This window comes from Corythoichthys intestinalis, chromosome 11, assembly GCF_030265065.1.
Source record: "Corythoichthys intestinalis isolate RoL2023-P3 chromosome 11, ASM3026506v1, whole genome shotgun sequence".
NCBI classification, from domain to species: Eukaryota; Metazoa; Chordata; class Actinopteri; order Syngnathiformes; family Syngnathidae; genus Corythoichthys; species Corythoichthys intestinalis.
In genome coordinates, this window is record NC_080405.1 from 39,854,988 (window position 1) to 39,864,942 (window position 9,955).

At 38.2% G+C, this 9,955-nt stretch overlaps 1 protein-coding gene and 1 long non-coding RNA gene across 3 annotated transcripts in view; one reads left to right on the forward strand and one right to left on the reverse strand.

Moving 5' to 3' along the window:
- The window catches only part of eda (ectodysplasin A), a 28,531-nt gene extending 26,863 nt beyond the window's left edge, over positions 1 to 1,668 (reverse strand). For both annotated transcript variants that reach the window (XM_057850781.1, XM_057850780.1), the window contains exon 1: positions 1,237 to 1,668. In XM_057850781.1, coding sequence (XP_057706764.1) covers positions 1,237 to 1,563 — 327 coding nt within the window. In that variant the 5' untranslated portion in view covers positions 1,564 to 1,668. The remainder of the gene's footprint in view (positions 1 to 1,236) is intronic.
- The window catches only part of LOC130924317 (uncharacterized), a 46,312-nt gene extending 36,992 nt beyond the window's left edge, over positions 1 to 9,320 (forward strand). Inside the window, exons 4-5 of the long non-coding RNA XR_009064856.1 lie at positions 8,566 to 8,702; positions 8,948 to 9,320. This is a non-coding gene — a long non-coding RNA (uncharacterized LOC130924317). The remainder of the gene's footprint in view (positions 1 to 8,565; positions 8,703 to 8,947) is intronic.
- The last annotated feature ends 635 nt before the right edge of the window (positions 9,321 to 9,955 follow it).

Genomic DNA, 9,955 nt, shown 5'->3' on the forward strand with positions numbered 1-9,955 from the left:
AGATAAGACGGATATATACATTCAACATACTGTACATAAGTACTGTATTTGTTTATTATAACAATAAATCAACAAGATGGCATTAACATTAACATTCTGTTAAAGCGAGCCATGGATAGATAGACTTGTAGTTCTTAAAAGATAAATGTTTGTACAAGTTATAGAAATTTTATATTAAAACCCCTCTTAATGTTTTCATTTTCATAAAATTCGTAAAATTTTCAATCAAAAAATAAACTAGTTGCTCGCCATAGTTGATGTCAATAATTACACAATGCTCATGATGCAGAAACCCATAAAATCAGTCGCACCCAAGCGCCAGCAGAGGGCGACAAAACACCAAAAAACAAAAGTAACAAGTGGACATGACACTGTGCTGTCATTTTAATCTGTTTGAGTGGGGCATGTGCGTTAAATGCCTCAAATATTTTAACGTGATTAATTAGAAAAAAATAAATTACCGCCCGTTAATGCGATAATTTTGACAGCCCTATTTTAAACATTCTCTGTCAAACATTATTTGTGCCTGTATTTTAATCACACATTCCCTATGCCTTTCCTTATATAAAAAGGGTACACAGTTATTTTTCCCCTTTCAGTGGGCAAAATATATTCATTCATTCATCTTCTTAACTGCTTATCTTCACGAGGATCGCGGGGGTGCTGGAGCTTATCCCAGCTGACAACTGGCAGGATGCAGGGTAGGGTACACCCTTAACCAGTTGCTAGCCAGTCCTAGAAAATATATTCTGTACATACAAGTATATATGCCTGTCAATGATTATGTTAGACAGTGACAGTTTGCCACTGCAGCTGATAGTGTTTAAATTATATGGACAACTTTTTTTTTTTTTGCCTTGATATAATGGCTGGTGTTTGATTTGGAAGGTTTCACTGTAGTTTCACGTTATGTGCATGAATAAGTGCCATCTTGAGCAAACTGAGAGACATAACCTGACTCAAAGGTTCATTGCTGCACCCTATAACTGTAACCTTTTGTCAATGCCATCAAAGGACAAATTGTCATATGTGCAAGGTGTTTTAAAGCCCCACTTACTCGAAATAATGTCTCACCGAGTGATTTAAGCATGCACACAACTTTTTAAAATTCGAAACAAACAGTTATCATCAAACATGCTATCAAACCGTTCCCACATGAGACATATTAACTACTGTATGTATAAATTGCTTCTGTATGGCGTTGCTTTTTTATTACTTCTGCTTGCCATTATTTACCTCGAGATCATCTGAGGAGCGGCTGCTGCCGGGGTCGAACCGCGGGGGGTCGGGCGGGAATACCGCAGACATCGTGTTGTCTGTGTCACTCCCAGCTAGTGACAACATAGAGTCTCGTTTCTGGTGGATTATTTCCCTTTTGATCTCAGAGCGCAGGTCCAAGTAGCAGACAAGGGTTACCGCATGCAGTAAGAGTGACATTAGAAATAATCCAAGGAAGACAACACTGCCGCTCCGACTCCAGCAGTTGGCGCTGCATGTACATGGCTCGCCTCTGGACATCGTTTTGCCCGTGAAATCGTCCACGGGTAGAGCATCGTGTGCCATTATTGGACGGGGCGCGAGTCAGATGCTCTTTAACTCGGCATAATCAGCCGCTGCTATTTATTTACGTGGCAACTCATAGATGCTGCTGCTGCGGCGGCGGCGACAGGTCAGTGCGGATTGCTTCCAGTGTCTGTAGTGACATTAGAGGACCCGCCCATCTAATATCTGATTGGTCAATAGATCAGAGCAGAGCTTGAAATGCTGAGTTTGTCTGAGCCAGTGATGGGGCGACATCAGATGGACAGATTGTGTTACTGCAACGTTTGGGACTATTGTGATAACTTTAGATCAGGGGTGTCCAAACTTTTTGTAAAGGGGGCCAGATTTGGTGTGGTAAAAATGTGGGGGGCCGACCTCGGCTGACGTTCTTTACGTAGAACAATATTTTTAAGCAAATTTTAGCAAGCCATTCCTTGTCTCACATTTGCTTTATTATTGTTTTAAATGAAAAATTTCAACAATCTCACAACTAGCCTTTGTGGTGTTCTCTCGGGCTCTTGTGAAATACTGCTGCTGTTAAATTAAACTAGCTTCAAGTTGCTTCACTTTCTCGCACGTATCTTCCCTCTTATCTTGTCGTACATGTCAGTGTTTCTTGTTTGATAATATCACCTCAAATTGAACTCTTTAAAAACAGTGACTGTCTCTTTGCAAATGAGGCAGACACAGTTGTTGCGTATTTTTTAGTGAAGAAATAGTCCAATTTCCACCTATCCATTTTAGAAAATTGGAAGTCAAGGGTCACATGGGGTAATAATGCTTAGAGTGCTGCTGCCTTTTAGTGGGTAAATGAGGAGCAGCATTTAGTGTGTAATCTGCTTCATATGCTGGTAGCATTACTGCTGACCAATTTATTAAGTCTATGTGCAGGCCAGACGTTATTGATTTTATGACAGAGGCTGGGGGCCGGATGAAATTTGACCAAGGGCCGCATTTGGCGCCTGGGCCGGACTTTGGGCATGTCTGCTTTAGATGTTTTATTTTGTTTTTATTCAAACAATCACACAAATACAACAGCACAACAAATACAAAACTGTGCAATGCAGAGAAACATAAAACATACATATTAAAAAAATATAAACCACAAAGCAGGCACCTTGTACATACTGTACCATACGTGGCAGAAGTCTTTCAAAATATAAGGCACTTCAATAGTCACACTTATAAAGAACAAAAGAAAATATACACAACACTAAGAGCAGATCCAAAACAAATCCCTGAGATACTGAAGTGTACAGATACTCTTCTTGTTCTTTGTGAGCTTCAGTGTATGTAAGAATTAAATTCCAAAAGAAATAGCCGGAAATATGGCATGTACCTCAAAATTCTCACCTTGTGCAGGTAAAATTTACCAAGCAGCAACATCAAATTAACTACAAAAGATAATATTTTAACATCAGACCTAAATACAACAATTATCACCTGTTGTTCAATGACAACTGTATGTTTAGTTTTTTCACCCCAAATCTCCAAAATGCAGCTATCACAGGACAAGAGAAAAAAAGATGTATACTAGTATCTGGTTCAGATTTACAGAAAGTGCATTTGTCATCATTGTCCATGAACTTGGCAATCATTCCACTGCAGGGATAGATATTGTGAAGTTTTTTTGAATTGGAGTTCTTTTATTTTATTTGAAATGCAAAATTGAAAGGGGCACAACCAAGCTTTACGCCAGTTAACCACATCGAAAAGTGAATTCCAAAAATAATTCCCTTGAGGATAAATTTTGTTATAACTATGTGGAGTATTTCTAATATGCTTGTTCGTACATTTTTTATCTAGAATAACAATTCCTCCAATTGTGAGGGACGGGATTTTAACCTCATTTATTTGATATGTAAGGTAGCGTTCATCAACTCAAGTATACCTTGAGGGATAGCCTTCACAACAGAATTGAATTCTTTGAATTTTACGGGAAACAATTTCTCCTTCATAAATGTTCATATGTATGTAACATTACCCTTACTATCAAACAAATCTGATATATAAATTATACCCCTATCCATCCAACCTTCATTGTAAAGTGTTTTGCACCGAATAGTAACATTTTTATTGTTACTATTCCAAATGATTTCATTATGTGGTGAAAAGTTATGTACATGACACAATTTCCTAGCTAACAGAGCTTGCTGATAAAATTTCGACAATTTTACAGGTAATTTAGCCACATCAAAATTGCATTTCAAAAGAAAATCTAAACCACCCAAAATTCTAAATACTGTACACTGTGTGGAACAAAATTCCAAAGCGACTTTGTAACTTTAGATGGTGAGATTTGACAGGCTGTTATTGTGACGTGAAAAAAAATGATCAGCAACAACATTCATTCTCTATTTTCTATTCATTGAGTGTCAGCACGCTGGAGTAGCTTTTTTAGCAAAGAACTTTTGTGGGTTACCCTCCCCATGATTAGTAAACTGATACAGAGAGTTTCTAAACTCAGGGAACCTTTGGAGCTGCTTTGAGTTGTTTATCTGATTTGGATGTGACACTATCAGTTGTAATATTTAACCATCCCAGAATATTCAAATTTTTTGAGACAATGGAATCTGGAATTTCATGAGCTGTAAATCATTCTCCTCTGAATTACAAGAAACAATGCCTGAATTTACTTTATTCATTTGTTAGGAACTTCATTTGCAGAGAGAGAAGAACAGTAACGCAAGACATGACCATTCACATGTGATTTAACATAAAGGACAATTAATAGATGATTAAAACAACTAAAAACATCAGGGCATCTATGTACAGCAGGGGTGTCCAAACGTTTTGCAAAGGGGACCAGATTTGGTGCAGTAAAAATGTGGGGGGCTGACCTTGGCTGACGTCCTTTACGTAGAACAATATATTTAAGCAAATTTTAGCAAGCCATTCTGGTTGTTACATTTGCTTTATTATTTATATTAATTAATAATTTTAACAATCTCGCAACTAGCCTTTGTGGCGTTCTCTTTCGACTCTCGGGCTCTTGCAAAATAATGCTGTTGTGAAGTTTTTCAATTTATCTTTGCATATCTTCCCTATAATCTTGTCGTGCTTGTCAGCGTGTCTTGTTTAGTAATATCGCCTCACATTGAACTCTTTAAAAACAGCGACTGCCTTTTTTGTAAATGAGGCAGATACAGTTGTTGTGTATTTTAGTGAAGAAATAGTCCAATTTACACCTGTCCTTGAAGCGTCGGCCGTCGCAGTCGACTTACTTTTTCATGTTGATTGTCGCCATTTCAGAAAATTGGAAGTAGAGGGTCACACTGGGTGATGTTGCTCAGAGTGCTGCTGCCTTTTAGTGGGTAAATGAGGAGCAGCATTTAGTGTGTAAGCTACTTCATATGCTGGTAGCAGTACTGCTGACCAATTTATCAAGTCTGTGTGCGGGCCAGACGTTATTAATTTTATAACAGAGGCTGGGGGCCGAATGAAATTTGACAACGGGCCGCATTTGGCCCCCGGGCCAGACTTTGGACATGTCTGATCTACAGGATGTTCCAAAATGGTTGACCCCATTCTAAATGCCCATATCTCGGAAACTACTTGATGTATCTTAATGAAACTAAATACACGTTATGTTGAAGGTCATAAGTTTTATTGGTTAAATTTACAAAGAAAAGTACAAATATTTGTATGTTCTATGACAGATTTTCATAAATGTTCAACATGAGTTGGTATTCGAGGTTGTGCCAACTTACTGTAGCATGTCTTCGGTAACAGTTTCCAGTGTAGCTGTAATTCTGTTTTGTTGTTTAGTTGGTGCCTTCTTTCCAAAACTTGTGAAGAAGCCACGCTGCACTGTCTTTGGTGACTGAGTCCGAGCATAATCTGACACATAAAAATGCCTTTTCTTTAGAAGTGGACGACAATCCTTAACCTGAAAAGATAGAAATGCCAAAAGTTACACACAAAATCTTGAAACGTTTCCACACAAGCTGTGAAATTTTGAGGTAATTCCAACGAAAATTGTCAAATTATTGGCCTACGAAATGGGGTCAAACATTTTGGAACACCCTGTACAATCAAGGCTATGTGATCTGTAGCAGCCGCCAACCATTTAAGAGGTGGACGTGCTCGCCATTTCAATCTATGTGTAATTATTCAATATAATTTATGAGTTTTATTTTTTTTTAAACATTGAACTTTTTCCACTGTTTTTTTTTTTTTTTTATTATATGAGATGCACCTATCACCACACTGTACAGTTTAATTAGAGTATTATTATTAGTATTGTTATTTTTCAAAAAGCAATTCGTTAAAGCACCATTGATGAATTCCCATGACTTCTTGATTAGGAATCACTGTTTTAACGTGATAAATTGCACTTTTTTTTTTTAAAAAACAACTACAAGAGAGCTTTGTTCTGGTCAGATTTATTTTGGAAATGAAAGGCACTGCACATCAATCCATTCATGACATAAAAAACAATGAATAAAGAAGAACTCACGTTTGGCCCATGATGGATCACCACTATGGGTTACTCGTCTGAAAACTGATGCAAAATATTTATGTCATTTGGACTGAACCATGAAACAACTTACACAGCCGACACTGAGTAATTGTGCGTTGGGAAAAAAAATAGGGATATGATGATTGGGGATGAAAGGCCATTCCATGTCCATCTCCTTGTGGGATATGTTCTCAACATGGAATTGATTACTTTAAGAATGCTACAGTCTCTGGAGTAAATGTATTGTGGTTCATTTTCTTCAGCCTGTCATTGCATCGCTGTCTGGTTCTCATCTTTATGTTGTCTCCTTAAAAGTGATTCTCGTCAGCTGCCACTGAAGGGCAGCATTGCCAAGCCATAAATCAATTAAATTGCATACCAGTTTCATGTTTAACAGAACTTTGAATAACCACTTAATTAATGCAAGATTTATATGAAAATAGCATGGTGCTTTATATGCATTGTACAGTACAGTTACGTCCTGCTCCTCTTTGAAACTCTACTTGTGCATCAGCCCTTGTTTTTCTTTTTAAGGCAGAAAAATTGGAATCAAGGGTAGAGAAATGTGACCCTCATTGCGACTATGAGTGGGTGAGGTTTCAGCCAAAGCCTGTTTGTTATGCTCTTCATCTGGGCCTTACGCACAATTATAGGGAGTAGTACATTATCAACAGACCGCACATGCATTTCCAATTTGATGTCAACATATTTAGGCAAGTCAATGTGTAAAATTGTGGCACTTTTGGGATCAATCAACTTATGTTTTCTGTAGTTGGCCCAGAGATGGCACACAAGCAAAAAATATAGCAAAGTATAACAATTAGATTTTTTCTTTTCTGAGGCAATAGCAAGCAGGAGTAATTCCTTTTCCATCCGCAGGGCTCCTATGCAGAGTTTATAAATGGTGTGCCACGATCCTCTCTGAGCTTATAACAAGATTTAGAAGCTTTCCCTGCCAGATGAGGTTTGCAGAATAGATATGTTACATCCTGCCATGAAGGGTTTTGGAATGGGCCAAAGCTCACTAATGAAAGATGATGCATGCCTTAGTCCTAGCTATGAAGTGCTGTATATCATCCTCTTTTGTGAAATGTGTCCAAGAAGAACTAGAATTGTCTTGTGTTAATTAGGGATATATATAATTATAATCAGAACAGTTACAAGCGAAATGATCCATGACTGTTTATCTTTTGTTTCTGTATAGTAGATTGTAGAGGTTGCTTTCGATTTTTATCTATTTTTCCTGTAAATGCACCCTTGTCTTGGAAAACTGCCAACAACACCCTAACAATGCTTTGAAGTTTTGTAGACTTAATCCAGAAACTAAAAAAAAAAAAAACTAATGACATAAACGAAACATGTATTTGACTTCTTGATGCTATCAAACCAATGTAGTGAATAAATGCATGTAATTCTGCAATGAATTAAAGCAGTCAATTCATGAGTATTTGTGGATGAAAGCAGCTCCCCCATTGCTTCCGCCCACTTGTTATTCCACTTATCACTTGTCATCACATCTTACTCTGATCTAGCTCATTACTGAATTTCTATAACTGGCAGCACACAACTTTCCTATTTCCTCATTATTGTTTGTGTATGTACTGTATAACCAGGGCGACTGCAACCCCTTTGGGTGACTTAGGGGCCGTTTACATGGTGACCTTCCGAGAATACGAAAAACTTCAAATTTGCATTCATATGGGCCTCCATTCGAACAGTGTCGCAATTTGGCATGAAAACGATGTAGTATTCATGCCAATCCCTAGGGGGCAGTGCAGATTTACAAGGTGACAGCGAATGATGCCAAGCTCTTCAACCCGGAAAAAAATATGCCCGCCCACTCGAAGCAATGGCATTTTTCTTTTGTTCAAAAAGGCACAAAAATGGAAACATTCAACATATTTAATTTAAAAATATTATTAAAACAGTAAATTAAAGCCGACATTCCTCCATATTTGCTGTTTTTAATGTTTAGTAGCACCGCTGCGCACGCCCAATGTGATGTGTACGAGTGCTGACGTTATCGGCGCCGTCTCGCGCCGCGGGAGCCTTTGATATCCATGCAGAGAAAGTCCCCCTCAATCCCCCGCAATCGAATTCTTCCACTTAAGAGGCAGGATTCAGAATTTTTCGTCTTCGCCTTCCGTCTTCGCCAACACCATGTGCACGCGAGGCCATTCCGCTACTCAGTCATTGCGTCTTTGTGTCGCAGGGTCGCCATGTAAACTGCCCCCTAAAGTGTAAAGTAATTTGGTACCCCTAACCCTAATATTACCCACTGCTTTTTTTATTTTATTTTGTATTTTCTAAATTCCACTCCAGAAAAGACACCAGCGCACTGTAATATTGTTTAGAACTCTGGTATTTCCAATTTGTATTTAAATGTGTCACTAAACATTTTAGGTCATCAAATCAAGTATTTGTGAAATAAACCAAATAAAACAGCACTTGAATAGTACAGCCTAAAACCAAGTATAGTAACGAGATAAAATATGAGTGTGATGCATGTTTATATGAGCCTGGATATGCCAGGATGATTGTTATGCTCTCTTTGTTTCTAGGGTGTTTGCCATGATGCTTTTGGTGCTTGTATTGGGCTGTCACATCCTCTCTGCCAGCTCCAATAAACAGTCACTTCACATATCAGAGCTGCTAAGTCACAGCCAACTCGAGAGGAGCACCTGAGGTGAACCCAGAGGTAAAGTAGCCTTCAGCCTGTTTGCTCCCATCATCTTTTTGCCTTCATTTAGCTCTTTTTCTCATGGAATAAATTGCAATTACATGTCATCTTCCTTATGTAACTTCGGAATTCTTGAGCAGTATTATTTCATCATAAGTCCCTCCCTCAAATACGATTGTTTCCACAAACCCAAGTAATTTAAGTCGATTTGTGATTAATTTGATCAAAGAACTTTGTCACACACTTTGTTCTTTGGCCCTCAGTGTCCCTCATATTCAGCTTGGCTATATCAGCATTCCAGCAGTCCTTACTGGAGAAAAAACTTTTTGTTGGGGTCAGTGTGCACATTATATTGTGTGTGTTCACCTGGACTCTACAAGATGAATGACTCGAGCTTTCAGGCTGAGAAATGGCTGCAGTGCGTTAAATCTAACAATCAAGCTTCTTCTGCACAGCTGAATGGACAGGCACAAAAACTGTGAATGGTAGTATGAAAGGGCTAGCCAAAGAAAATAATTGCTGCTGTGTTCAACAGAGAGAGGAAATAACGTCAAATATGTTGTTTGCAGCAAACGAGCAACATATTAAATTGCTCATGCGGGCAGTAGGGCATGGGTTCAATCACTGGAAATGAAATAATTCATTTGTAAAACGGGCTCTTAGACTGCCTCTCTCACTGTGAGGACCATTGTGTGTCAGAAATTACATAGACTACACAAAGCTCTCAGGGCACCTGGGACACGTTCTACAAAAAGCTACAAAAGGTAAGCGAACAAACATTGGTAAATCAATATTTCCCCGATCAAGTTTCTTTGAAATTGACAATTTTCACCTGTTTTCAATGTGTACACTTCAAATTTTACAGTGCACTGCAGTCAATACACATTCGTATTTAGCTGAGGATTAAAAAATATCTTTATTGAATGAATGTATAATCATCCAACAAGGTGACGTTACACAAGTTGATAGTATCATTATTCCAAAATTACACCCTGGGCCTGGATATCTTCTTTGAAGGTGTAACTTTGTGTTCTCAAGAAAGCTGTTTCCTTGCAGTGACTAAAATATAAAGCAAATCAACATTGTGTTTTCAGATTTATTCTAATGAATGTGTGGATTGTTTTGTCAATTGTTTAGAGAAATAATATTCCTGCACACCAAATTCCACACTTGTGCAACAATTCCTGCACACCAAATTCCACACTTGTGCAACAATCAGGTACACTTGCTTAGCAGAGTATCAAACAAAAACGCTAAAGAAAACCTATTTC